General features: G+C 52.2%; 3 protein-coding genes across 8 annotated transcripts in view; 1 reads left to right on the forward strand and 2 right to left on the reverse strand.

Annotated features, from left to right (window-relative positions):
- SCN8A (sodium voltage-gated channel alpha subunit 8) overlaps positions 1-8,518 on the forward strand; it is a 200,565-nt gene extending 192,047 nt beyond the window's left edge. For all 5 annotated transcript variants that reach the window (XM_025284201.3, XM_044941758.2, XM_044941759.2 and 2 more), the window contains one exon: positions 1,960-8,518. In XM_025284201.3, the coding sequence (XP_025139986.2) occupies positions 1,960-3,107 (1,148 nt within the window). In that variant the 3' untranslated portion in view covers positions 3,108-8,518. The remainder of the gene's footprint in view (positions 1-1,959) is intronic.
- A 608-nt stretch (positions 8,519-9,126) lies between these two features.
- TMDD1 (transmembrane and death domain 1) lies at positions 9,127-10,512 on the reverse strand. Its single transcript, XM_025282532.2, has one exon. It carries the CDS (start codon positions 10,096-10,098, stop codon positions 9,199-9,201), a length of 900 nt encoding a protein of 299 aa, XP_025138317.1. The 5' UTR covers positions 10,099-10,512; the 3' UTR covers positions 9,127-9,198.
- A 2,428-nt stretch (positions 10,513-12,940) lies between these two features.
- FIGNL2 (fidgetin like 2) overlaps positions 12,941-27,842 on the reverse strand; it is a 31,136-nt gene continuing 16,234 nt past the window's right edge. For both annotated transcript variants that reach the window (XM_025284202.3, XM_044941762.1), the window contains exon 2: positions 12,941-17,521. In XM_025284202.3, the coding sequence (XP_025139987.2) occupies positions 15,540-17,510 (1,971 nt within the window). In that variant the 5' untranslated portion in view covers positions 17,511-17,521 and the 3' untranslated portion in view covers positions 12,941-15,539. The remainder of the gene's footprint in view (positions 17,522-27,842) is intronic.

Genomic DNA, 27,842 nt, shown 5'->3' on the forward strand with positions numbered 1-27,842 from the left:
CACTGAGTGGGATGGAAAACCCACAGATCAAACCATGCCCCCTATTTTCAGATGGTACTTGAAGAGAAGTAGGAAGAAGTGTTTCTCTTGATGCTTGGTATTTTTTTTTTAATATCATTAATTTGTTCAGGAACAAAAGTGTAGGAAAAAATCTTTTTAAATTAAGAGGCGTTGGGGTAAAATTTACCCTGGCACCTCCTAGAAAGCGAAAAATGAAAGTGTTAGTCACTCAATTGTGTCCGACTCTTTGCGACCCACGGACTGTAGCCTACCAGGCTCCTCTGTCCACGGGATTCTCCAGGCAGGAATACTGGAGTGGGTAGCCATCCCGTTCTCCAGGGGATCTTCCCGACCCAGGGATTTAACCAGGTCTCCTGTGTTGCAGGCAGATTCTCTACCGTCTGATCCACCAGGGAAGCCCAGCGCTGGGTCTTGTAGGTACCTCCTAGAGAACCTCTTAAAAGTTGACTCCACTGCCTCGATAGCTGCCTGCCTGTCTCTCCCCACTTTTCTCTGGCACAATAAAACATTGGTCCTACAAAACCTTACTCAGGCATCGTCTCCTCTCTGAAGCCTCCTCTCCATTATATATGGAACGCAGACATCACCTGCTTTACGCTGGTTATGACTTAATTGAGAGGTAAAAAGAGGAGAGCTGACAAAGTCCTCTTGGGTCCCAGCTGAGGTAGGTTTTCTTGAAAGTTCAAATGCCTCCCGAGATTCTAGCTCCAGACGAGACCCCAGCACGTTGTCTGCCTTCTCTGCACTTCCAGCACCTTGTCCCTTCTGAGAGTTAAGACTTGTTCCTAGCATAAAACTTTTCAACTAAGTCTTCTGCAGTTCCCTGCCCCCGTGTTTATGAGTCCCCAGGATTGGGGGATATTTCTTTCTTTAAATAAAGCTCACACTGCCCCATGGGGGCTCCACGGCAGGAGAGGACACTGGAGGAAGAGCACATGGTGTCACTGCCACCCTTCTTTGTCACTTCCCAGCAGTTTCATTGCCTCTTCCTTCCGTGACCCTCCCATTTTCGCTCTGTAGTTTTAAAGGCAAGTGGTCTGGTGAAGGTGGGCCCCTGGAGGAATGTGAACAGAAACAGGCCCTTTGATATGTGTGTTTTGCCCCCTACTTTCATATCCTATTAATGCCTTGACATTTTTATCTGCTGATACTGGTTTCTGATTTATGACTTTAAACACAAAATCTAGAAGCTATGCGTTAAAAACCACTCCTGAGAAGTCCCTTTAGTTTGCAGGCTAGTTTGGTGGGGTAGGGACATGGGGCCATGAGAAACCAAAAATGTCTTTCTAGAGCCAGGAAGAAAATGCCCTGAGAATTGGTGACCTGAGCAGACTAAGATTTTGCAACCACAGGGTGGAGCCAGGACTTCTCATTCACTGTTTGTGAATGTGGCAATTTGACAGCATTTTGGAGAAGAATCCATAACATCTCAGGAAGTTAGGCACAGACAAATCTGAAAAAAAAAAAAACCCAAATTTAATACCAAAGATCAATCTCACAAACATAATATTAGGTTTCAAAAGCAAATTAGAGATCTAGAAGAAAAAAAAATTTTAAGGGAAATTAGAGATCTAGAAAGATAGATATAGTACAATTCCTTAAACCTTGTAGGCTGCTACCTATATTTTTCATACATAGCAAAATTATGAAGACACTGAGATGATGCATGCCATCTACAAGATAGTGGGTGCTTCTAGAGGTGATGAGTGGAAGCAGATGTGGTCTCTGGGTGCTGTTGTTTTCTCTGCTTTTCTATATGTTTGAAACATGTGATTTTCTTTTGAGAAAATTTTTTTTATTATGAGAGTTCAGATTGACTAGTAAGGCACTCACTCTATAAAGTCCTTTGAAGTTAAGGGTTCCATAGTGCCAGGTGACATAAGTAAAGAGAAAGGGCATTTCCAATCTCAGTAACATATCTCCCGTTCCCCTTCTTAGGAATGTTCCTGGCTGATATCATTGAGAAATACTTTGTCTCCCCGACCCTGTTCCGAGTCATCCGATTGGCCCGTATTGGGCGCATCCTGCGTCTGATCAAAGGCGCCAAGGGAATTCGTACCCTGCTCTTTGCCTTAATGATGTCCTTGCCTGCTCTGTTCAACATTGGCCTTCTGCTCTTCCTGGTCATGTTCATCTTCTCCATCTTTGGGATGTCTAATTTTGCATACGTGAAGCACGAGGCTGGCATTGATGACATGTTCAACTTTGAGACCTTCGGCAACAGCATGATCTGCCTCTTTCAGATCACCACGTCGGCTGGTTGGGACGGCCTCCTGCTGCCCATCCTAAACCGCCCCCCTGACTGCAATTTGGATAAGGAACACCCAGGGAGTGGCTTTAAAGGAGACTGCGGGAACCCTTCAGTGGGCATCTTCTTCTTTGTGAGCTACATCATCATCTCCTTCCTGATTGTGGTGAACATGTACATTGCCATCATCTTGGAAAACTTCAGCGTAGCCACAGAGGAAAGCGCAGACCCTCTGAGCGAGGACGACTTTGAGACCTTCTATGAGATCTGGGAGAAGTTTGACCCCGATGCCACCCAGTTCATCGAGTACTGTAAGCTGGCAGACTTTGCAGATGCCCTGGAGCATCCTCTCCGCGTGCCCAAGCCCAACACCATTGAGCTCATCGCCATGGATCTGCCAATGGTCAGCGGGGATCGCATCCACTGCTTGGACATCCTTTTTGCCTTCACCAAGCGGGTCCTGGGAGATAGCGGGGAGTTGGACATCCTTCGGCAGCAGATGGAGGAGAGGTTCGTGGCGTCCAATCCTTCCAAAGTGTCTTATGAGCCAATCACGACCACGCTGCGGCGCAAGCAGGAAGAGGTATCGGCAGTGGTCCTGCAGCGCGCCTACCGGGGACATTTAGCCAGGCGGGGCTTCATCTGCAAAAAGACAACCTCCAATAAGCTGGAGAATGGAGGCACACACCGGGAGAAAAAAGAGAGCACCCCATCCACAGCCTCCCTCCCCTCCTATGACAGTGTGACTAAACCTGAGAAGGAGAAACAGCAACGGGTGGAGGAAGGACGAAGGGAAAGAGCCAAAAGACAAAAAGAGGTCAGAGAATCCAAGTGTTAGAGGAAAGCAAAAATTCAACATTGTACAGACTTAAAACTTGCAAGTGAAAGATTGTTTACAAACTTCCTGAATATTATCAATGCAGAACAGCTGTGGAGACACTTTATCCCGAAGATCTATACCAAACGTAGTCTGCTTACCACGTACCACGGTTGCATCTTGAGCAGTGACCTGCCAAGGGCAAAGGACCCTGCTCCCTGGACTCACAGATTTTCTAATGCTTGGGCAGGTGGTTACTGCATGTTCCACATCAGTCAATGCAACTTAGGACAAAACTAACAGGATACATAAAACAGAGGTCAGGCTGCCGGGACCAGTGTATTTCCGTTGCAGCCAGATGGATTTTTTTGTTTGTTTTTTATTTTGTTGATTCTCAGAAGCAGAAAGCATCACTTTAAAAGTTTGTTTGTTCATGCAAACTCTATTTGCATTCTTACATTAGTTAAGCTAAGCAGCAAAAAGAAAAAACACACACACTCACATTTAGCCCATGTCATTTACTTGTCAGTTTCTTTGGCATAATGCCGCATCTTCTCCACATGGGCTTCACGTGGTTTGGAGATGGGTGGGGGAAAACAATCAGGTTTCTTCAGGCTGAGGAGGACTTGCTCAGGCCGATTCCAAACATTGTGTTCGTTCAATGCGTAGAAATGATTTGCATGATGGCATGCCGTGATCAGGAGTCATGCATGAGAACCATACACCACAGGACACTACTAACCCTGTCCCCTGCACTGGGTCAGCCTTTGGACAGGACCCAGCCCTGCACCGTTCACTGTATTTGGAGAAAAAATGGTAAGCATTCCATGCCCGCTGCAATTCTTTCTGAATTCTTAGAAGTCTTTCATACACCTTCTGGGTAGGGAAACATAACCAACCAATTGACTACCACCACCAACAACAAAAAAAAACAAACCCAGTCCAACAAGCAGATGGATCCGTTGTGTGTATATGTTTAACAGACATCTCTAACATACAGCCATTGTTGCACATTTTGAAAGATGAACTCTTTAATGCTGCTCTGTGTCCCGTACGTGGGGAAACTTTGATCTCGAATGGCTTGTATTAATGTCACTGTAAAACCAAATCTTAGGGCTAAAAACAAAAATCAAAAAAATGTTTTTCATTTATATCTTGCAATATTTATGATGATTGTTTAGCCTTCATACTGGAGAACTGACACTTTTGGGGGGTAGAGATAAAAGTGCTATTCAGAGTAGCATGTTATCTCTAGAAGGTCATTTGGGGAACTTAAAACAACCTTTCGTTGGGGGTAAAGGGGTGCTCACTTCATCCGTATCATGTCCTCTGCATTGTGGCTTTCTCCGGGCTGGGGTCCACATGGAGGGGGTTTAGATGTTCCGAACGGGCCTCTCTCTTCTCTGGAGTGGTTGTCACAAGCTCAGTTGCTGCACAGTTCCTCTTGCCTGCATCACATTCTTGCGCCATGCAGGGCTTCCTTTACCCACAGAGGTGGGTGAGGGCAGCGGCGCTGAGCTATGGCTGTGGTTTCTTTCATTTCTCATTAGAATCGATGGTCACTGGTGGGACCTCAGGAGAGATGGAGCCGCCTCTGAACCCAGCCCACTTGATTTCTTTATTGCACTGGTTCTCATGAGAAAGCGATTTAATATGAATCCTTAAGAACTTCCAGCTTCCCCAGCACATTCCCTTTCAGCCAGTTTCGCCATCTGCTTAGCGACCTGCACATTGTCATTGGAGGGTGGCTTTGGCGGGGAGCATCATAGCTTCTGTTCTATCTCCCACTTCCGGGAAGAGAGTTCTTAGTCCAGGGGTTTCTCATCCGACGACTAGATTTCAGAGCTAAGATGCTGCAGGTGAATGTGTCAGGAAGTCGATTCAAAGAATGAGGAGAGACTTCAGCATGCAAACCAAATCAAAATGAATTCTTCCTGAACCATACGGTAGAGGGGAGAAAACAACCCATAGTCAGACACACCAATCGGCCATGCAGTAGGAGCACTTTGGATGTAATTTCACAGTCCACCTGACTAGTTTTGCATAGAACAAACCACAGCCAGTCAGTAAGCAGAGCTTTCTATCTTGCTGGACCATTAGAAACTCTGTCCAGTTCTCAGAAGCCTGCTTCTGCGACATCATCCGTAGAACTTTTTGTACTACGCCCGATTCCAGGTTGGGAAGGCGTTTTCTTCAATGACCCTGCTAACTGCTAGGATGAATGTATAGTAACATGTACAGGCTACATCGTAAACAGCACAAAACAGAAGCTGACGTGTGGTTATTCTTTTTAAGAGAATTATAAATACTGTAATATATCATTTTATTTTATTGGCATGCCTTTTTGTAAATACAAAGTATTAACTTATTAAATAGGAAATGGCTTCTGGCTTATGCCATTGTCATGTTTATTTTTATTTTTTATACTTTTCTTTCTTCTTAGAATTTAGATGCTGTCAGCCAATGTACATCCCCAAACCAGACAGACAGACAAAAAATTTTTTATTGCTAATGGTCTTTTCCAAAACAACAAAAAAATATATATATTTTTGTTCCAATGTGCAATAAATTCTAACCACTTCTATGCAAGATTTGGCTAAACTTCATAATTGTTCTTGTTCTTAGGTCTTGAGATGGGCCACAGAGCTATAAGATCCCGCTCCGTCCTCCAAGTGCTCGCGCTAGTGATGTCATTAAGCTACTAGAGCATATTAATGAGATTTTTTGAGCTCTGACTTTTTTTCCTCCCCCAGGCCCTGCTCTCCCCACCCAGCAGGCTGTCTCCTCAGTGACACACACAGGCCTTGGTATCTGACACCCATCAGCCAGCTTCATAGGGAAGAAGCCACCTCCACTCTATTTGAAGTTTCACTTTTTTTGTTGTTTGTTTCTAAAAACTTTTCCCACCTTCTTTCTCCCCACCTGATGGCCCTCCACCCACCCACTCGTTCACGCACTCTTGCACTCACCCGCCCTGCTCCACACTTCTTTGGTAGTAAGTGACACCATCACCAGCAGTTTACACCCGCAGTTAACAGGCATTGAACTGAAAGAGTCATGAAGGCGTTCTCGCACGTCTTCACCCAGTGGATAAGTGGCAACGCTTTGCCAAATATTAACGAAGCCAATCAAAAAGCAGCAGCAGCCACAGTATCACTGCACATATATATATATAGATATATAAATATGATATAAATATTTATTTTTTGTAGCCAGGTCCTTGGTGCAGTATTTATACTCCAGAATCCACCTTTAAAAAAAGGACAAAAAGCAAAAAGACATGTGTGATGCTGTTAATTTAAAACGCAGAGCCAAAGCCACCGAGCAGCAGCTGACATGGTTGCTGGTTTGTGTGTGAAAAACACTTTCCCCTCTTCTTTTCTTTAACCTCCTTGTTGCTTAGGATGAGGAGACTCTGTCATTTAAAGCCGAGGGCGAGAGCAGGAGACACTTCCCAAGTCAGCTGCCTTGCACCCACCCCTCTGAATGAGCCACTCTTGGCATCAGAAGTTGACTGAGGAGAGATTAACAGAGACTCCCGGTCAAAGCCCCTGGAACAGCAATGCCCAGAGTTCTCTCATTTTTTGCTGCAACCAACGTAAGCTTGTAAAAGACCAATAGTAAAGACTAGTGTATTAGTGAATGCATGGAGGCCAGCACTGCTCTAACCAAGACGTGATGAAAAGTACATCACTTCTATAAGCCAAAAGGAAACAAAATAAAAATGACCCTTTTTACTGTACAAGGGAAGCCTATCTTGGTGTGCGTTTGTTGCTTGACTCTCCCAATATTTTTTATACCTGGGAAGTGGGACTTGAGCGCATTTGGGGAAAGGAGGGGAACGAAAGGGAGAGAAATGGGGATTTCTTGCAAAGTTCTGGCTAAAAAGCCAAGATTGGAGAGAAAAGCAAAGTCCTGATCTCCCCAGGTCCCCACTCACCCACTGCATGTGGCTTTCCTCCCCCTCCTGGGCCGCTGCTTCCAGGCCCATGATACCTGTTCCTCACCCCTGGCAGAGCCCCCAGAGACGATGCCAGCCAACCCAGCTGGACTGGCCTTACTCCTGCCTTTTTCACCAGTATTTTAAGAAGACCATTCCAACGCCCCATAGCTCGGGCGAGCACAATGCCCAACAGCCTCCACTCTGCTAGCTACTGCTGGGTCCTGCCCTCCATCTCCCTACCCACAAACCAGCAGACTCGGCTGGTCTCATTGGCACCACCCCGCCCCGCTTTGGGGACACCCCTCTCTAGGCCACGTCTCCCAGTCCAGGAACACTCAGGAGGATTTTGAAGTGCCCACTCTAGTCCGCTCCAGGAGCTCCGCTCTGGAGAGAGATGGCTGGTAGGTCAGTCCCCATCCTCCCCTCTCGGCCCCCAGCCTCCAGGCCTGCTGTGGAGGTTAGATGGCCACGGTTGTGACTTAGTGACTGAGTCCTGGGCATCTTCTGTAATGATGCCTCTTTCTTTTCTCAGATGTTGCCCAAAGTTTTGCAAAAAGCTTCGTTCATTTTCAGGTACCCCCACCCCCTAAAGAATTGGCTGCAGCTAGCCAGCCAGGGGGGACATCAGGAGAGAAGAGGGAGTCTGGGTGGGGAGGGGCCCAAGTTTTGCCATCTGGGCTGTGGCTCAGCATTGTGCTTTCTTGGATTCCCCTTCCAAGAGCACCAAGATTTCCTGTCAAAATGCTCCTGAGGCACCCCCTGCCCCTGCCCCCCACTGCTGTTTGCTGTACATAGAGGCTAAGTGGGGTGGGGTGGGCGGGTGTGCACGTGTGGTGTGTGTGTGTGAAGAATGTATATAGGTAAAGGGGAGCGCGGTCCAGTGGTTCCAGAGAAGGGACAGAACTCCTGTGTTCCATCCCTAGCTCGACCACTGACTCGCTGTGTGGCCTTGGGCAAGTCACTTAACCTCTCTGTGCCTCAGTTTCCCCGTCTGTAAAATGGGGATAATAATACTGACCTACCTCACAGGGGTGTTGTGAGGCTTTAACTAAATGTTTTGTAAAGTGTTTTTTGAGATACAGAGGCAAAGGCACTAGGGAAGGGCAAAGTATTTATTTGGACTTCCGGAAGATGAAATAGTACCATAAATGCTGCTATTCTGAGAGCCATTTTAAACTGCACTGCTCCAACCACCCCCGCTTCTCATCACCAGGACAGCAGGTCGAGAAAATGTCTTTCCTTTCACTTGCTTCTGGGGTTTGTGATTGTTCTAGACACAATTCTTTTACCCTTGCTGTATCTCCTTCCCTCACCCACTCGACTTGTTCCCTGTTCCGTTTATGCGGAAATGGCAGAAATGCTTGAGAAATGAGAATGTATAAGTGGATTGGAAGTTTATAGTATGAAATTTCAATTTTACTTTGTACTGTACATCTTTTTACTTTAGAATTTGCAATAAAGGGTTACGTCAATCTTGTTTTCAACTCTCCTCTTGGACTGGCCTGTCATTCTGTCATTACTCGCACACCGGAGCCCCTCGGCCCAGGGGTGCCCACCCAGCAGGACTCCAGGGCATCTGCTGTCCCTCTCCGTGGTGGGAGCACAGTCTGAGTGAAGTCGGTGTGGGGGCTCACCCAGGCTCAGCTCCCTCAGTGGGGCTAGCAGTGCCCCACCCACTCAGGTGGGTAGGGAGAGTTTGGGACTCCAGGGAGAGCTTCAGGAGGCCTTGCCTGAGTGGAGAAAGCAGCTTGGGGACAGCAACCCCTGGAAGTGGGCACAGCTCCAGCAGGGCCTCAGAGTAAACAAGCTCTGCGTCTCCTTGTGTCCTCCTCCTTTTGCCCCAGCTCCATTGCTGCTCACAGATCATTCCCTCTGAGCTCAAACTTTTGGTTCAAAGCAGCTCTGCATTCAAACACCTGACTAAGCCACTCACTAGTTGTGACCAGTTTCCTTATGTGTAATGTTGATAACACCTTCCTTCTTGGGTTTCTAAAGAGGGTAACAAATAATGTATGTAACTGCTTAGCCTAGGGCCTGGCACACAGTGCTCGATAAATGGTAGCTCTTAGCGGAAGAGTAAGCGCAAGATGAAGGAAGTAAAGCTGACATGTAACTTTTATATGTCAAAAGCGGCACGCCACCAGGTCTGCTCCCATTTCACAGCTGGGGTCACAGAGGCAAGGAGGTATGGGGCCCGCCTGCAGCCCAGGCCGCCGGGGACGCCAGCGGCTCTGCAGTCAAGAGAGGCTCCGCTTCCCCACAGCCAGGAGCCCTGGCGGACCGAAGCAGGGGCGGGGTGGGCGGCCGGGGGCTGCCCAGCCGCACCCAGTCGCCATCGCCGCCGGTGATCCACGGAATGAGTAGGATGAGCAGCGCCCCGGCGCCCAGCGCCCCCCCGAAGCCGGTGAGGAAGCCGAGAGCCAGCGGCCCGGCCCAGCCCGCGGGGCTCCGCTGATACGGCCCCTGGGGCAGTCGCTCCACGATCAGCTCCAGCTCGTCCCAGTTGGGCTCGGGGACCGAGGAGCGGCGGGAACGCAGGGCCGGGGCCGGGACGGGGGCAGCGGGGGCGTCGGCTGTGGGTATGTAGCGCTGCCCGAACTTGCGCAGCTGTAGTGTTGCCTGCTGGTGGAGGTTCTTGCCCAGCTCCCGGGCCACGTCTGGGCGGCCGCTGCGCCGCAGGGCCCGGGCCACGCGGTCCCACGACAAGGACGGGGCCTCGGCAGCCAGCCAGGCCGCCAGCCCCTCCCGGCAGCCGTCGGACACGTCGGCAGGCTCGACCGCCGGCTTCCCCGCTGCCTCGCGCCTCCGCCGCCGTCGGCCTGGCGTCGCCGACGTGGGCACAGGCTCGGGCTGCGCCAGCTGGTCCTCCGAGAGCCTGGCCAGCTCAGCCTCGACGTCCGGCTCCGGCGTCTTCAGCAGCGATTGGAAGTGGCCGCACTCCTCCGGGGTTAGCAGCTGGGCCAGGCGGACGGCCGCGTGAGGGCCCATGGCGTCCACGGCCCCCGCCGGAGCCAAAGCCCAGACCCAGAGCGCCAGCGCCAGGGCCCCCGCCGGAGCCTGTGCCGCCATCGCGGGGCGGTGACTGCGATCCACCGACAGTGGGGGGAGGAGCTCCGAATGTCCGCGGGTGGGGGAGGGGCGCCAACATCCAGGGATGGGTGGGAGGAACGAGGTTCCCACATCCGGGGACTAGGGGCGGGGGGAACATCCAGGGATGAGAAAGGGGTCCTCCAACACAACTTGTAGAAGGAGGATCTCCTAACACCCAGAAACAGGAGTTTCGAGGGGAAGATCTCACAAAACCCCGGGGGCTGAAGTGAGTTTTCAATACCCAGGGATCGGTAAGGGCACTGGAGGCTAGGATCCCGGCCCCTTATATTGAAATGCCCGCTGGAGGCCTCCTGGCTGGCCCATTTCTGTCAAACTTAGTAGGTCTCCAGCATCTCTTGTATCCCATTTACCGCCCCTCACCCTCCACCAGAAGCCTTAGACCCCTTACTCGTATTTCCTATAGCCAATCAATTCCCAAATTTTCTTATTACCTGCATGCTGTTGCTTCAATGATGTCTGACTCTTTGCAACTCCATGGTCTGTTACCCACCAGGCTCCTCTGTCCATGGGATTCTCCAAGCAAAAATACTGGAGTGGTTGTCCTGCCCTCCTCCAGGGCATCTTCCCAACCCAGGGGTCGAACCCAAGTCTCTTACATCTACTTTGACAGGCGGGTTCTTTACCACTAGCCAACATGGGAAGCCTTATTACTTACTGAATATGTATAGACTCTACCCTTTCCTGTCCTCCCGCAGGTGCATCCAAACCCTCATGCTCTGTTTGGATACAGTAAGCGATCCTCAAGTCCCCACTCCGCCTCCACACACAGAGACTGAACTCGCTTCCTTTCCCCAAGCAAGCTCAGTTCAGGTGCTTCTTTAGATCTTAGACTGCACTCTCCGCTCTGCCTCAGTCACTGCTCAGCTGACAAGTCCTTTCTGGGATGCCCTCCCTGCCTCCCACCCACACCCTTGGCCCTGTGTCTTCTCTAGGCACCCCCATCTGCTCCCACAGCACCCTACAGCTCTGCCTTCATACTGTCTCCCCCATTTGACTGTGTGTGTGTGCTGAGTCATGTCTGACTCCTTGTGACCCCGTGGACTGTAGCCCACCACTTCTCTGTCCATGGGATCCTCCGGGAAATACTGGAGTGGCTTGACATTTCCTCCTCCACAGGATCGTCCTGACCCACAAATCGAACCCACCTGTCTTGCGTCCCCTGCATTGGCAGGTGGATTCTTTACCACTGTGCCTGGGAAGCGGCCCCATCTGACTGTAAGGGCTACCTGCTGTCCCTGTAGCAACTAGTGCCTAACAGGTGTTCAGGTAAAGATTTGTTGAATTGGTGTGTGAACTCTTCACTTGCAAATCAGTCCCTGTCCACCAGCGACTAAGCCCCCTCCCCACCCACCCCCCACAGGCTTCATGGAGGAGCCTCAGCTCTTCGGGGGCATGGAAGAGCCTCCTGGTGCAGCCTTGCGGTCCCATTGTTCCCCTCCCTTCCCCTCACTCTTGCCCTCACTTTATGCTCTTGTAACTATAGTCACAGGTATGGTACAGTTTCCAGCTTCCATAGCTTTGTCAAGCTGAACCCACCCAAACCCGTCCGGGAAGTTGTTCTGACCCAGCGCCAGTACCACCACCACCACGAGTTAGGGTCTTTTCTGGGCATTCTCGAAATAACCTGTGCATCCTCCATCAGGACACTTCCTGGAAATGAATTCGAGGATTTAGTCAACATTTATTCAGTGTCTTCTATGTGCACCAAACACTGTGCCAGATGTGAGAATATAAAAATTTTGATAAGGTCCTTCCTCGAGCAGCTTTATCCAGCTGTATTTTCAAATGATCCATTGTTGAGCTTTTCCCATCCGGTAATGTGGGCTCTCCAGAACTAAGGCTGTACTTAACCACTTCTGTATCCTGAGTGCTGTCTACACAGAGTAAGTGTGCAATAAACCACCTAGAGGGCGAGGGGGGTCTGGACCTCCAAGGGCCGAGAGGGTTGGGGTCGCTGAGCCGTAGTTCATTGCACTGGAGCCCTCACACACAGGCACACCAGTTGTATCTCTCCGAGCGGAAACTGCTTCATAGAATCTGGCCATGGGCAGGCTTTGGCTCCTGAAAGCCCTGGATAGGCTCTAAGCCTGGGCCAGTGGAAGCCAGGGGGCCTGCTTCCCTGTCCCTTCTGCATTTTTTATCATTTTGCTGAGCACATTCAAGTCCTCGGAAGTTGTGGGTCCAAACCTCTCACGGGCATTTCCATACAGCCTTTTTAACAAGATGTTCCTCCCCAGTTTTTTGTGTCCCAGTTTATGCTGACTTGTCAGAGTCTGGGGATTGGCAGATGGTGGTGGACGAAGGATCCCGTGACCTGAAAGACTAGATCACACTGTGTCCCCACGCTGCCCTCTGTCCCCTTTCCCTCCATCCAAGGATGGAGTACGAATATGATCCTAGCTCTGGCCAAGGGCTGCTGGCCAGGTTCTAAGTGAACTTCCTCTTCAGCACTCATCTATTCATTCACCCACTCACTCACTCACTCAGCAAACACATGAGCCCTTCTTCATCCCTCATGCTTCAGAGGCTGTTAAGTCAGCCCCAACACTGAGCCTCTAGGAGCTCAGAATTGCAGGCAGACCTTCCCTATCAAGAGGTTTTTCCCCCTGGTGGTCTCACTTGTGTGGTAGGCACTCACAGGCACTCACAGTTACTACTCACAGTAACAGGAATGGTCATGTTTTGCTGAAGAAACCAACACACCCACAGAGCCACATCCGTGGCACCAGCAGACCTGGAAGCCCAAGCATTTCCCAGAGGGCTCCCCACATCCTGCTGCCCCCAAGAAATCCTCTGGAAACCACGTGTCATCGCTTTAATACTGTGTCATACTTTCTTTTAAAATACAGTCTCTTCTGAGGTAGACAGACCAAACTGCAGAGCGTCATCAAACAGGAGATAAATACATCCATGTACAACACGCATCAACATGAGGTAGAAATGGTTACAGCTGGAGGGGAGGACCCCAACCCCAACATGGGTAAAGGAAGAAGAGAGCCAGACTGCCCTCCCCCCATCCCTGCCCCTGGATTCTTTGGTATGCCCCCCCCACAACATTGCCGGAGCTGGACCTGCCCTTCTCCCACTCGCCCCAGTGCCTGTGAGGTAGGTGCTAGTAGACTGGGGGCTGTCTCCGTGTGCAAAGCTCCCCAAGGCCAGTAGAGGAGGCGGTGGGGGCCGTGGGTCTCGGTCAGTGAGCTCCTCCCCCCAACCCCCAGAGCTGTCTGCCTCTTGAAGGGATGGCTGAGATCCCAAACCCCCTCCCCAGTGCCCTCCACCCACCCACCCCCCTTATACATACACACACCTGAGAGAACCTGCTCACTCGCTGCTCCCCCCATGGGCTTTTCACAGCCAAGACCCTGCACCCACTGCTTTTGAGGCACCGTAGCCCTTCAGTCAGCCAGCTCCAAGGAGCAGAAGGAAGGTCAGGGACCAAGGCGGGGAGGGAGAAGAGAAAACAGAGCTGCTTTCCTGTTAGCACTCCTAGGCCAGCACAGACCCTCAGCACCTTGGCACCTGAAACATCCCCTTGGACTTCCTTCCAGCTGGGAGTGGGAGGTGGGAGACACTGGAGGAGCTGTCAAGGTGGTGAGAAACAAGGGAGGCTAGGGTAGTGGGAGAGAGAAGTGGGGTGGTGGCTTGTTCCCCCACCTCTGGACCAAAGGTCAGAGTTGTTAAATGGGCTCTCCAACAGAGGTTGGAGGGGGGGGCGGGCAAAATACCCCAAAGCCCCATCACAGGAAAGTTGGTGGGAAGAAGAATACAGTTCTCACAAGAAAGGGTGCCTAAGCCTGGGCCTCTGGTGGAGAGTTTGGGTAGGACTGAGAATAAAAGTCCAATGTTTATTCAGGGGAACACAGCTGCCCATCTCCTTTACCCTCTCATAGCCCCTGGAGCTCTAGACCTAGGACCCTAAGAGAACAGGAGAGGTAAGAGTCCCCTCAGAACCTTCTCCTGCAATGGACCGACACTCACTCACCCCTCCTCAGAGCCTCCCAGCAGACCATGGAGGCTGAGTCTACAGTGAACTCTGTGCCCAATCAGACCTATGGCCAGACTACCTTCCCTCTGGAGGAAATCTTCTTAGCATAAGTTACAGGAGACCTCTGCCTAGACAGGGACCAGGTGGGATGACCTCTCTGGGGACTTTCCACCCAGCTCATCTTCCCATTTGGGCCCTCTCAGCCTACCTGCTAGGTCCGGGGCAGGCGGTGGGCAAAGGCATCCCAACTCTGGGTAACCAACCCTGCACACAAAACACCCCACTCAGCTGAGGGGTGGGGCCTACAGGAAGAGCAGCAGGAAGGGAGCAAGACCTGCCTCCTTCCAAATGCCACAACTCAGTCCTCATCACCTCTGCCTACAACCTTGGCCCTGAGGAGGAGGCCCCTGCAATACATTCTGCTTCTGTCCCAAGAAGCACAGGGGTTGGAGTGTGGCCTCTCAGTCTTCCTCTCCCCTTCCCCTCAGGTCTCACTTTCTGAGTCTTCTGAGAATCTGCTTCCCTAGGGCTGAAGGGGTTGAAGGGCTGGGGGTGGGGGGAACACACACAGGAAAGCAGCCAAAATCTAACATTCTTTCTGAGGTCAGTTTCTTCCTGAGTCGTCAAAAGAAAAACAGCAAATTCTACACATCTTACAAAAATAAGAGGCCTAAAATATTAAACAAGCTACATTTCTGGAATTTTCCTCCTCAAAAACAACAACAAAACCCCCTTCTTTGGGTGTTTTTCTTTTTTGCTTGACTCCCACAGACCTAAGGTTTCAGCTGGGTGAGGGATAAGGGGTGAAGGGAACCCCCTCCTCCTCAGCCCCTTAACCTCCCCTTAACCTCCAGATCTTCCGCAAAGGGACACTGCAGTCTTTGAATATGAGGGACAGAAGGCAGGGAGAGGGACCAAGACACAGAGAGGCTGGAGAGCAAGGGATAGAAACGGAAGCACTGAAGGTGATAGATGGAGAGACAGGGCGGGGAGCGAGAGAAGGGTGTATGGTTATTGACAAAGCGACGGAGAAAGAAAACTACTAGAAGCAGAGAAAGGGAGACGAGGGGAAAGGAGAGGGAGCCATTCAGACAGCGAGGAGACAAAAGGATTGTGGCGAGAGAGCAGGAGTTCCTTAGGCCCCGGGGCCAGTCTTCCGCGGGGCAGAGATGGCGAGCTTCCCGTCCACAATAAATAGGAAAAAACCTGAGTACACAGCGCATATGGCATCTCTCTGCCTAGCACAAGCATTTTCCTTCCCACGGGAAAAAAAAAATCCACCGGCAGCCCCCTCCACTCCCCCACCCCACACCCCTCACTCCGGCACGCCCCAGCCCGGTGGGGTTAAAGAAGATCCTTCACAAACAGAGGGGCCGGGAGTGGGCGGCAGCTCCCTCGGCCTCCTGGTGCGCCATCAGTGTCCGAAACCGTACATTTTGTCCCACTCCACGAACGAGTCCAGGTCCTTGGGTGAGGCCCTAGGGCCCACCTTGGCCAGCGCTGCCTCCATGTCCTTATAGGAGATGGGGCGCTGCAAACCCGGCAGGCCTGCCCCGGCCGCCGCCTGCTGGCACAGCTGCCCCAGCTCGCCCCCAGAGAAGCCCTGGGTGCCCTGCACCAAGGCGGCCAGCTCCCGCTCGCTCAGCGCGCAGCCCTGCTGGGCCAGCGCCCGCTGCAGGATCTGCCCGCGGGCCGGGCCGTCGGGCAGCGTCACGTAGAAGCGGAGAGCGAAGCGCCGGCGGGTTGCCTCGTCCAGAGCCGCGGGCCGCGAAGTGGTGCCCACGACCAGCACGCCGTCGGCTCCCGCACCGCAGCCGCCGTCCAGACAGGCCAGGAGCGGCGCCTGCAGCGCGCCTGCGGCGGCCGTGCCATCGTCCCGGACGGACAGCAGCGCGTCCAGCTCGCTGATGAGGAGTACCGCGGGCGGGCGGCAGCGCGCAGCCGCGAAGGCGGCCTGAAGGAGGCGCGCGCCTTCGGCAGCGCCCGGCGCGACCAGCGTGCCTCCGCGCAGGCGCAGTAGTGTGGCACCCAGTTGCGTCGCCAGGCAGCGGCCCAGCAGCGCTTTGCCAGCGCCCCGCGGTCCGAAGAGCAGCACGGTCCGCGGCGGACGCGGGCTGCCGGGGTAGGCGGGCGGCCTCAGCAATGGCCACACCAGCTCCTCCTCCAGCGCCGCCTTGAGCGCGCCCTGGCCCGCCACGTCCGCCCACTGCACCGGCGGTCCGCAGTCCACCATCTTGCTGGTCGCCAGCTCCAGAGCTCCCTGGTCCACACCTTTAGGAGGCTCTCCTGACGGCACCGCGAAGCCCCCGCGGGGAGCCGGCGCCGGGGCCCGCTCCGGAAACTTCTCAAAGGGCTCAAGCTGCGGGCCGTAGATGGGGGAGCCCAGGACTTTGAGGGGGACGCCACCAGCGTACTTGCCTGACGCCTCCTCCGCCGCTCCTGGCGGTTTCGCCCGGAACCCATTGCCCCGACACTCGCCGTTGTCCGCGGCGGGGTAGGAGGCGCCGTCGGCCGCCGGGGCTTTGGCGGGCTCGAAGGCGTACTTGCGGTAGCGGCCTTCGGCTCCCTCGTCTGTAGCCTTGCGCTTCAGCGACACCCCGGTCTCCGCTACCCCCTGGAAACCGTAGGAGGCGGGTGACGGCCGGGGTGGGGCGGGCGTGGGCAGAGGCGTGGGCGCCGCCAGACCGGAGGTCAGGTAGGGGGCCGGGGGCGGAGCGGGCGGCGGCGGGAGGGCCCCGTAACCCGGCTGCGCGGCGTAGCCCCCCGCGGGGTAGTTGTACAGAGACCCAGAGGGGCCGTAGCCCGGCGGGGGCGGGGGCTGCAGGAGTGCGGCCGGGGCCGGCGGGGGCAGCGCGGCGCCTGTCTGCGCGCAGTAACCCGGCGCCAGGTACCCCGCTCCGTAGCCCGCCGCGTACTCCGGCGCCGCCGACGGGCCCCCGCACGCGTTGCCGGCGTAGAGGGGTTCAGGCAGGTTTCCGGCTAAAACCGGGGAACCGCCGAGACCCCCGGAGCCGCCCCCACCGCCCGACTTGGTTCCCGGGAGGCCCTCGTGGAGCGAGGCCAAGGGGTAAGGAGTCTCTGGCCCCGGCCAGGGTTCGGGGTCCCCCTTGGCGCCGTTGAGGAAGGCGGCGTCGCCGTAGCCGCCCAGGGTGGGGCGCTCGTAGGGCGAGTCCAGGACCCCCGAGTACTTCTCGGCGTAGCGCTTGAGGAGGTTGGAGGCAGTGAGGGCAGAGATGTCGTCGTGTGCCCAAGCATAGTGGCAGCGCTGGCGACCCCCAGGGGGCAACTCCAACTTGTGGGCCGGCGACGGGGTGGTGGAGGAGACGTCCAGGTGCTGCTCTGGCCACTGGTTGAGGGGCTGGGCGTGTTCCGGTGTCCAGTGCATCTTCGACAGAGCTGCAGGCAAGAGAAGCGGCTAGTGAGATCCTGAAGAGCCTCTAAGGACCCACCGACTGCCAGCCGCAGGCGGACCTTCTTAAACCATAGCTTGGGACAGGCTGGTTTTCCCGCATCCACCCACAGCGTTCCACCCTACCCGGGCCATCTTCAGGCACCAAAATCACCGTATTTGTCTTGTCCCACAATTAAAGTTGTCTGAAAAGACTTTACTCAGAACCAAGATGCATCTGAAAATGATGGTTTTTTGGGGTCCTAACCTCACCTAGTGGAGAAGGAAATGGCAACCCATTCCAGTGTTCTTGCCTGGAGAATCCCAGGGACAGGGGAGCCGGTGGGCTGCCATCTATGGGGTCGCACAGAGTCCGACACGACTGAAGCGACTTAGCAGCAGCAACCTCACCTAGGCAATGACTATTGTTTTGTCCTGGTGCCTCCAGCCATGCACTCTAGGACACACGGTCCTCTCAGACCTACTGTAGTGAAGGATGGTGTCTGTGGCAGAGTCTCACTGTCCCTGGGAAACCCCAGAGGCTGACCCAGAAGCATCACTTCCTTTCCACGTGATTTCTTGTATCTACCTGATGGAGTCAGAGCACCTGGGTTCCAGACCCAACTCTGCTCGTGATGGTTGCATACCCAGAGCAGGTGCTGCCACCTGCCTCATTCCCAGAATGTTTCAGCACAATACAAAAAGGTTGTTTCGAATAAACATAAATGTCTTCTGGAGAAGATGGGACAAAGTTAGTGCCTGTCGTAGAAATGGGATTTCCCTACTGGTACAGTGGCCAAGACTCGCAATGCAGGGGGTCCGAGTTCAGTCCCTGGTCAGGGAACTAAGTCTCACATATCCCACCTAAGAGATCGCATGCTTCAACAAAAGATCCCATTTGTGGCAATGAAGATCCTGTGTGTCACAACTAAGACCCAGCACAGCCAAATAAATAAAAATGAATATTACAAAACAGAAAGTTGGTCACAAGTTTATCTGCGCTTCCCAGGAACCAAATAATTCTGCAAAGTAAAACACACTATCATACTCAAAACAAGCAAAAATATTCTTGGCATAGAGATCATAGAACTTTTTTTCATGGACCTCAGGAAATGGCCTCTTAGGTGGTCATGATATAAATACTGCAGAAGTATTTATTTCATACACTGTCCCTCAGCACCAGTCCAGGCATGGGCCAAACTGGTAAAAGGTATTCAAGGCCGGGGGAATGGCACTCTCCAGCTGTATGGCTCCAATTCGTTTGCTTGATCTGAGAATAACAGCTCAAAGACTAAATGGGCCCATGACATTCCAGACAGTTTTTGCTAATGATTATTTCTCAGTCCTAAGCTTTTGATAAACTTACAGGTCAATATTCTTGCTTCAACAGAATTTTGCTGAGCACATACTAAAAGCTGTGCCAGGCATGAGAGCAGATTGAAAAGTGAATATGATGTTTCAGCCAGAAGAGATGACATCCTTTATGAGGTGGAAAATCAGAGGTGTGTGTCCAGAGTTCTAGGGCTCGAGGGAACATCTTGTGCCTAGTCGAGATGGCCTCGCCAGGGAGGGGTGTCTTTACTGGAACTTAAAGGGTGAGAGGCCAAGTTGACCTGACAGGCTAGAGGATTCCAGCAATTCAAAGACTCGGAGCACAGTGCATTGAGGAAGCTAGGGCTAGAATAGCTCATATGCCCTCTTCCCCACCTCAAGATGCCTTACTGCCACCTTCTGAGAAACTGTGATAGTCAAAACAAATCTGTGTCTATGATGATACCTGTGCCCCTTTAGAAGTAGGACTTATGTGCAGTGCACAACCTATATAACCTATATAACTGCAAGCCTCGGGGGAGTACCAAGAACTGCTGGGTCACCAGAACCCTGGCAGTGGGTATATGTGGGGGCAGTGGTACAAGAAGAGTTTGAAAATTATCAGATTGCTTCTCAGGCAATTGCCCTTACTTGTAGTAGCTTGACTGTACCACCTCTTATGACTGACCTGACGTCAGTCTTTGAAAATAAAACCGTTTACCCTCATCCCCACGCCCTAGGGAAGGCGTGAGCCATAGATAGTAGAGCTTTAAAAGAGGTTTTTTGTTTTGGCTGCACTGCACAGCATGTGGGATCTTAGTTCCCCAATCAGGGATCCAGCCCACATCTTGCATTGAAAGCACCCAGTCTTAACCACTGGACCACCAGGCACATCCCAAAATGGGAATTCTTAAGAGTTGTTTCACCTCCATCTGAGAGGTGCTCCTGGCCACCAGTGGCAAGAGAGCAAGCAGAGACAGCAGAACTGAGGGGGAGGTGTTAGGAAGGCATGTGTGCAGCTCCTGCTGAGGGGGCCTCCAAAGAACGGAGGCTTTACCTGTTGTCAAAGGAGATAATTTCCTGGGACATCAGAAATCTCAAGTGGTTCCTGTTGCAGGGTCATATGTGGTAACATCAGAATTGTACAGATTGTGCTACGACATGGGCCCAAAACCTGTTTTATGTTGTTGTTATTGTTGTTTTGTTCATTATTATGTATGCTTTGGCTCCTTAACATAGAGAAGAGAGAGAGCACTCTCCCTGAACTTGTTAACTGGGCATGCTGGAAGGAAAGGTGGTCCCTCCCAGGACAGACACAGACACAGCAAAGAAGATTCTGGGTCTGGGCTTGTTCACACGCATTTCCTTCACCACCTGCCAGATCTGCTGCTCCTCCTCATTGGCATCATGGGGTATCTTCCCGGCCCCTGTCACCAGCTCCTGCCCTGGCTGGCAGTGGTCTTCACTCAGGTCTGCACTCTTCCAGACCGTGGTCTACACTGAATCACTCCCACCTCAGCCCTTGTGGACTCCAGAAACCCACTACCTCTGGCCCTCTAAACCTGTCCTGCCAGTTCCACACCCGTCTATCTCATCTGCTCTGCACTCAGCCCGTTCTGAGGTTTCCCAGCCCCTGCAGCTCATCCTACCCACTTGATCTCTACCCTCAATCTGCTCAGACACAGGCCTTCTGCTCCCAGGCAGTTCCCTTCCATTGTAGCTGGGGGCACGTCTCCATCACCTCTGGCCTTCTGTTTTCACATTTATCTATATCTGCATCCATTTTAGAGACTAGGAGGCCTGAGGGTCTCTCAAGCTCATCCTCTCCGGCCTAGGCTGGGACCTTGCTCCATTAATTGACTATCCTTCCCCACTACCACGCCCTGGCTCTGCCCCCACAGCAAGCTTAATTTTTTCCCAGCTTCAAAAAAACTTCCTTGACCCTAAGCCCTCCACTGACTACCAGCCCATCTCTCTCGTCCTCCTCCTCCATTCTTCCCTGAAGTATCACCATCTACCTGCATGATACTATCTGCAGTGAGAGCAGCCAGAGCATGCTGTCTCCCTGTCCCAGCCCTCAGGCCAATTACAGCCCTCTCCTCTCACAGAGATGCGGGGGCCTTTCTGTTGTCTGCTTCCCACAGGAGCAGGAGGGATCTTCCCTGAAGAGGCACCCCACCTCCTCCCCAGGTTCATAGGGCATACTCCAGTCCCTGTATCAGCTGAGCTAGACATTAAGACACACCCCAGGGACTTGAGGGAAAATGTGGGTTTCGAATCAGAGAACTGGATTTGAATTGAGGCTCTGACCCTTACAGTATGAGGCTGGGCGGACTGCCGGATGTCACTGAAGCTCAATTTCTCCATCTGTTAAAAAACAGCATAACATTTGCCCTGCACAGTGACCATGAGGATTTAAAAAGATAAATATGGATTTCTCTGATGGGCCAGTGATTAAAGAATCTGCCTAGCAATGCAGGGGACAAGGGTTTGATCCCTGGTCAGGGAACTAAGATCCCACATCCCTTGGGGCAACTAAGCCCACACAGTGCAACTACTGAGCCCAACCACCACAACTGGAGAGCCCAGATCTGACGTGGCCAAATAAATACAGAATCCTGAGTCAGGTACAAAGTAGTATGATAAATATTACAGTTAGAAACCTGAGCAGTGGCCCAGCCTTGCTGAGTGAATCTGAACAAGTCACTTCCCCTTGAGGTTGGGGGAATGTGGAGAATGCTCTGTGAGGGAGGTTCCTTCCAGCTCTAATATGCAGACTGGTCCTTATGCTGGTTCCCCACTGTCCCCACTGGGGGAGAGCCAGCCCCCCACTCTGCTTTATGCACTATCTGGCGTAGCCCTCATAAGAGCCTCATGAGAAATACTATTGTCTCAATCCCCATTTGGCAGGTGAAGCAACTGAGGTACAGAGAGATTGATGCATCCTAAGGTCACCCGGCTTGTACCAAGGGGAGCAGGATTCAGACCCCAGCAGTGTAAGTACAGACCCCAGGCCCATACTTCTTGGTTGCACTGGCTCCCCGGTCCAGTCCTTGGTACTCACAACCAGAGAAGAGCCTGAGGCCGTGACACGGCCCAGCCTCCAAGGTCCATTCCCTTGGCCCTATGGAAACATTTCTGTGTTTGCCCGGAAATGTGGCTACACCGCAAAGAGCTGCATGTTTACACTTCAAACCTGCAATCTTCCCCTGGGGGAGCCCCAGTCACCAGTGCCCCCACAGGCAGGAGAATGTGCATCCTCTCACTGCAAAGCAGCCCAAGGAGAGCTGTCCTTTCCCAGCACACTCGTCATCTGATAAGCATCCACACCCCTAGGCTGTGCAGACAGCTCCTTATTTGAGTCTACTGCCTTCACTAGGGGTGGCTGGGGCTCTGTGGAGAAAATGTCACTTAAACTTTTTGTCTGTGGACCCTTGAAGGCTGGAACTCTTCGTGACTCCACACAGAGTCCAGTCCTTCTAACTCATCAGTTCAGTTCAGTTCAGTCGCTCTGTCGTGTCCGACTCTTGGCGACCCCATGAATCGCAGCATGCCAGGCCTCCCTGTCCATCACCAACTCCTGGAGTTCACTCAAACTCATGTCCATCGAGTCAGTGATGCCATCCAGCCATCTCATCCTCTGTCGTCCCCTGCTCCTCCTGCTCCCAATCCCTCCCAGCATCAGAGTCTTTTCCAAGGAGTCAACTCTTCACATGAGGTGGCCAAAGTACTGGAGTTTCAGCTTCAGCATCATTGCCTCCAAAGAAATCCCAGGGCTGATCTTCAGAATGGACTGGTTGGATCTCCTTGCAGTCCAAGGGACTCTCAAGATTGTCTTCTTCAACACCACAGTTCAAAAACATCAATTCTTCGGCACTCAGCCTTCTTCACAGTCCAACTCTCACATCCATACATGACCACAGGAAAAACCATAGCCTTGACTAGACGGACCTTTGTTGGAAAAGTAATGTCTCTGCTTTTCAATATGCTATCTAGGCTGGTCATAACTTTCCTTCCAAGGAGTAAGTGTCTTTTAATTTCATGGCTGCAGTCACCATCTGCAGTGATTTTGGAGCCCCCAAAAATAAAGTCTGACACTGTTTCCACTGGTTCCCCATCTGTTTCCCATAAAGTGATGGGACCGGATGCCATGATCTTCGTTTTCTGAATGTTGAGCTTTAAGCCAACTTTTTCACTCTCCTCTTTCCCTTTTATCAAGAGGCTTTTTAGTTCCTCTTCACTTTCTGCCATAAGGGTGGTGTCATCTGCATATCTGAGGTGATTGATATTTCTCCCGGCAATCTTGATTCCAGCTTGTGCTTCTTCCAGCCCAGCGTTTCTCATGTTCTCTGCATATAAGTTAAATAAGCAGGGTGAAAATATACAGCCTTGACGTACTCCTTTTCCTATTCGGAACCAGTCTGTTGTTCCATGTCCAGTTCTAACTGTTGCTTCCTGACCTGCATACAGATTTCTCAAGAGGCAGGTCAGGTGGTCTGGTATGCCCATCTCTTTCAGAATTTTCCACAGTTTATTGTGATCCACACAGTCAAAGGCTTTGGCATAGTCAATAAAGCAGAAATAGATGTTTTTCTGGAACTCTCTTGCTTTTTCAATGATCCAGCGGATGTTGGCAATTTGATCTCTGGTTCCTCTGCATTTTCTAAAACCAGCTTGAACATCTGGAAGTTCACGGTTCACGTATTGCTGAAGCCTGGCTTGGAGAATTTTGAGCATTACTTTACTAGCATGTGAGATGAGTGCAATTGTGCGGTAATTTGAGCCTTCTTTGGCATTGCCTTTCTTTGGGATTGGAATGAAAACTGACCTTTTCCAGTCCTGTGGCCACTGCTGAGTTTTCCAAATTTGCTGGCATATTGAGTGCAGCACTTTCACAGCATCATCTTTCAGGATTTGAAATAGCTCAACTGGAATTCCATCACCTCCACTAGCTTTGCTCGTAGTGATGCTTTCTAAGGCCCACTTGACTTCACATTCCAGGATGTCTGGCTCTAGGTCAGTAATCACACCATCATGATTATCTGGGTCGTGAAGATCTTTTTTGTACAGTTCTGTGTATTCTTGCCACCTCTTCTTAATATCTTCTGCTTCTGTTAGGTCCATACCATTTCTGTCCTTTATTGAGCCCATCTTTGCATGAAATGTTCCCTTGGTATCTCTAATTTTTTTGAAGAGATCTCTAGTCTTTCCCATTCTGTTGTTTTCCTCTATTTCTTTGCATTGATCGCTGAGGAAGGCTTTCTTATCTCTCCTTGCTATTCTTTGGAACTCTGCATTCAGATGCTTATATCTTTCCTTTTCTCCTTTGCTTTTTGCCTCTCTTCTTTTCACAGCTATTTGTAAGGCCTCCCCAGACATAGGTGATCAATAAATAGTAACAGAAAGGATTGCTGGATGAAAGAGGAGAAAAGAATTCTATAAACCCTCCCCCGCATTTGCAAGAAGCCTTCCAGGATCAAAGAGGGAGTGTCTGGGCCTTTACAAATGGCCAAGGCACTCAGTGCACTGATCTCAGCCCTCATGGGCCTCTCCCATCCCTGTGGACCAGGCCCAGGACACTGCATCAGGCCTGACACAGGCTGCGGTAGTGTGATTTACAATAAGAAATACATACTTAGGGTTTCCCTGGTGGCTCAGTGGTAAAGAATCCACCTGCCAATGCAAGGGACACGGGTTCAATCCCTGATCCGGGAGGGTCCCACATTCTGCGGAGTACTGAGGCCCGTGTGTCGCAACTACTGGGCCTGTGCTCTGGAGCCCTCGAGCCACGACTACTGAGCCTGCGTGCTGCAGCTGCTGAGCCTGCAAGCTCTAGGGCCTGTGCTCTGCAACAAGAGAAGCCTCCACAGTGAGAGGCCCGTGCACTGCAGCTGGAAGGCAGCCCCTGCTCGCTGGACTAGAGAACAGCCCATGCAACAGTAAAGACCCAGCAGAGCCAAAAATAAATACTTTTTGAAAAGAAATATATATTTAGTCTTCATCCACTCCTCCTGGCTCACAGCTCTCCAAACCCTTGGAATTTCCTAAGCATAAGCGTGACAGGAGCATCCTTCATAATAATATTTGGTCTCTTGTCCTCAGTTCCTGAAATAGCTTCAGAGCAATAAAAACGAAATGAGTGTCTTGTAATTTATAACAAGCCCCCTTCAACCACACTTGAGTTTATATTAATGAGTGTTTTTGGAAAGCTCCTAGGAAACCTAAGGATGAAGGCTGATGGCAAGAGGAACCGGCCATGATTAGAGGGTTGGACCCTTCAGCCCCCAACACAGACACACTACCCCCCACCTCCTGGGAAAAGGAGAGGAGCTGGAGGTTGAGCTCAATCACCAGTGGCCAATGGTTTAGTCACTAGATGGGGTTGGGAGACCTTCTGGGGAGGAGTGGTTGGGTGGCCGCTGGGAGAGGGCATAGAGGCTCTGGGCATCTTCCCACATGCCTGCCCTGTGCATCTCTTCCATCTGGTTGCTTCTGACTTACATCCTTTTATAATAAGCTGATAATCTAGTAAGTAAACTGGTTTCGTGAGATTTGTGAGCCATTCTAGCAAATTCATCCATCCGAGAAGAGGGTCATAGGAACCTCTGATTTACGCCCATCAGTCAGAAGCACAGGTAACAGTCTGGATGTGTGACTGGCGCCTGAAGGGGGCAGTTTTGTGGGGCCCCCCTTACCCCTTGGGATCTGCCACTACCACCAGGCCGGTTGTGTCAGGACTGAGTTAAATGTGTGGGACACCCTGCTGCTGTCCCAGAAAGGGCTGGTGTGTGGAAAACCCTCACATCTGGTGTCAGAAGGGGAGCACCAAGGTAGAGGTGTGTGAGAGAAAGGGGCACCTGCAGGAGGAGTGTGTTTCTCCCTCGCACAGGCCTCAGACGCTCTTCCGCCCCCACTGTGGCCTCAAGAGGCAGCAGATACCCTGAGCGGCCCCTGTGTGACCACTGGCAAGACACCTAACCTCGCCAAGCCTCACTTTCTTCAGCTGTCAAGTGAGGCCGTATAGATGGTAGACAGCAAACTTTCTCTCACCAGGAACTTTTATACAGGCTGAGATGGAAGGGACGCCAATACACCCCTCCAGCTCCCTCAGAAGGCCTGTAACACCCCTTCCCTATCTCTCCGGTTCAGAGTTCCCTCAGCCACGGGGCTGGGGGCAGGGCCGGAAGGAGGGGCAGCTGTGCTAGGGTTCCAGGCATGTGAGGACAAGGGCCGTGTGGATGTCGCCTTCCTGGGCCAGCTCCTCGGGCTCCATTACCTCAGCCTGGGACAAAGGGGCTGGAGGGGAGAATCCTATTGTCGGGCCTCGTATGGAAATCTCATTAATCTACTCGCCACGGCTCCCACAGGCCTTTTGTCCCGGCTTTTTGTCTCCTGCTCACAACTGGTGCCCTGGGTGGTGGTGGTTGGGGGTTGGGGGGGTGTAATGGTTCTCTAGCTGCTGGCAGAGCTTGAAGGGGACTGTTCCCCCATCCACTGGGCCCTGACCCCACCTCGTGCCAACCCCGTTACTGCAAGAGGAGAGGACAGGGAGGACACGCAGGGGACTCGAGGACAGGACGGGTCACCTGCCTCGGCTCCTGTGCCCACCTCAGGAAGCTGTTCCCTCAGTCTGGTCAGAGAGCAGCCCCAGCACAGCTGGGCCCCCAGCACCCTGCCTTAGACACAAGGTAGGGCTCAAGAAGTGCTTAGGGGATGAACCAAAGGAGGCCTGAAAGGCAGCTACAGAACTCTGCGGCCCAGGGGCTGGAGCCCGTTTTCTGCAGGTTCACTGTCTTGCTCGCATCCAGCCAGAAAACACCTCCACATATTAATACCCTCAGAGTGCTGGCCACTGAGCAGCAGCTGTCAGAGGGGCAAAATGGATCAGACTGTGACCCTTCCTCGTGACTCTATCATCTAACAGGGAAGATAAGGTGAGCGTGATCATGTCCATAGAAAGGAAGAGAAAAGAAAAGGAAGAAGGAAAGAAAGACAGATGAAGAGAAAGGAAAAGGAAGAAGGAAAGAAGGGAAGGAAGAGAAGGGGAGGGATTTCCCAGTAGTTAAGACTCTGCTTTCAATGCAGCGGGAGTGCGTTCCATCCCTTTTGGGGAACTAAGATCCCACATGCCTCGGGGCCAAAAAACCAAAACATAAAACAGAAACAATACTGTAACAAATTCAGTAAAGACTTTAAAAGCAGTTCACATACCAAAAAAAAAAAAAAAAAAACCTTAAAAAGAAAAAGAGGGAAAAGTCTAAAGAGCAAGAAAGAAAAGAATCAATTCTGGAAGCAGTGGAGCCTATTTTTGGCGGTGGCGGGGGATCCGAGCAGCACCTAAAATGGGTCTCTGCAGGCAGAGAGCACTGGGGTGTGTCCTCGGCCGCTGGGCTGAGCAGGGAGTGCCGGCACGTCCCTGTCATCGCTTGCCGCAAACACCCCACCCACTGTGCTGTCGCTCAGTCGTGTCCGACTCTTTGTAACCGCATGGACTGTAGCCCCCCAGGCTCCTCTGTCCATGGGATTCTCCAGGCCAAGAACACTGGAGTGGGTAGCCATGCCCTCCTCCAGGGGATCTTCCCAACCCAGGCACCAAACCCAGGTCTCCCACACTGTAGGCCGAGCCACCAGGGAAGCCCAACACTCCACCCAAGAAAATATAAAACTGAGTCCCAGGGTTTGGTCCCACTTGCCCAAGCTCAGAAAGAGGGCCTCCTCCTTCTGGCCATTGGTTTCTACCCCCACAGGCTGTGGGAAGGCAAGGATATCAGTTGAGGAGCAGATCCCAGGGGAGCGGGAGTCCAGTCAGCAGATTTGAACACTCTCCTCCCAGTCCCTAAATTTGCTTCTTGGCTGGAGAATGGTGGAGAACTTGAAGCTGGGAAAGGGAGACAGGAAGGCCTAGGGAGATAGGAAGGCCTAGGGAGATGAGGAAGGGGATGCATGCCAGGAGGTCGCAATGGTTGGAGCAAAAGAAACCTGGAAAACAGCCGGGCTTGCTCATTCTGGCCTGCATTG

This window comes from Bubalus bubalis, chromosome 4 (genome assembly GCF_019923935.1).
Source record: "Bubalus bubalis isolate 160015118507 breed Murrah chromosome 4, NDDB_SH_1, whole genome shotgun sequence".
In the NCBI taxonomy this organism is placed as follows: Eukaryota; Metazoa; Chordata; class Mammalia; order Artiodactyla; family Bovidae; genus Bubalus; species Bubalus bubalis.

Coding starts and splice junctions, on each gene's coding strand:
- TMDD1 (XM_025282532.2), bottom strand. CDS start 10,098: ATGGCGGCACAGGCTCCGGCGGGGGCCCTGGCGCTGGCGCTCTGGGTC.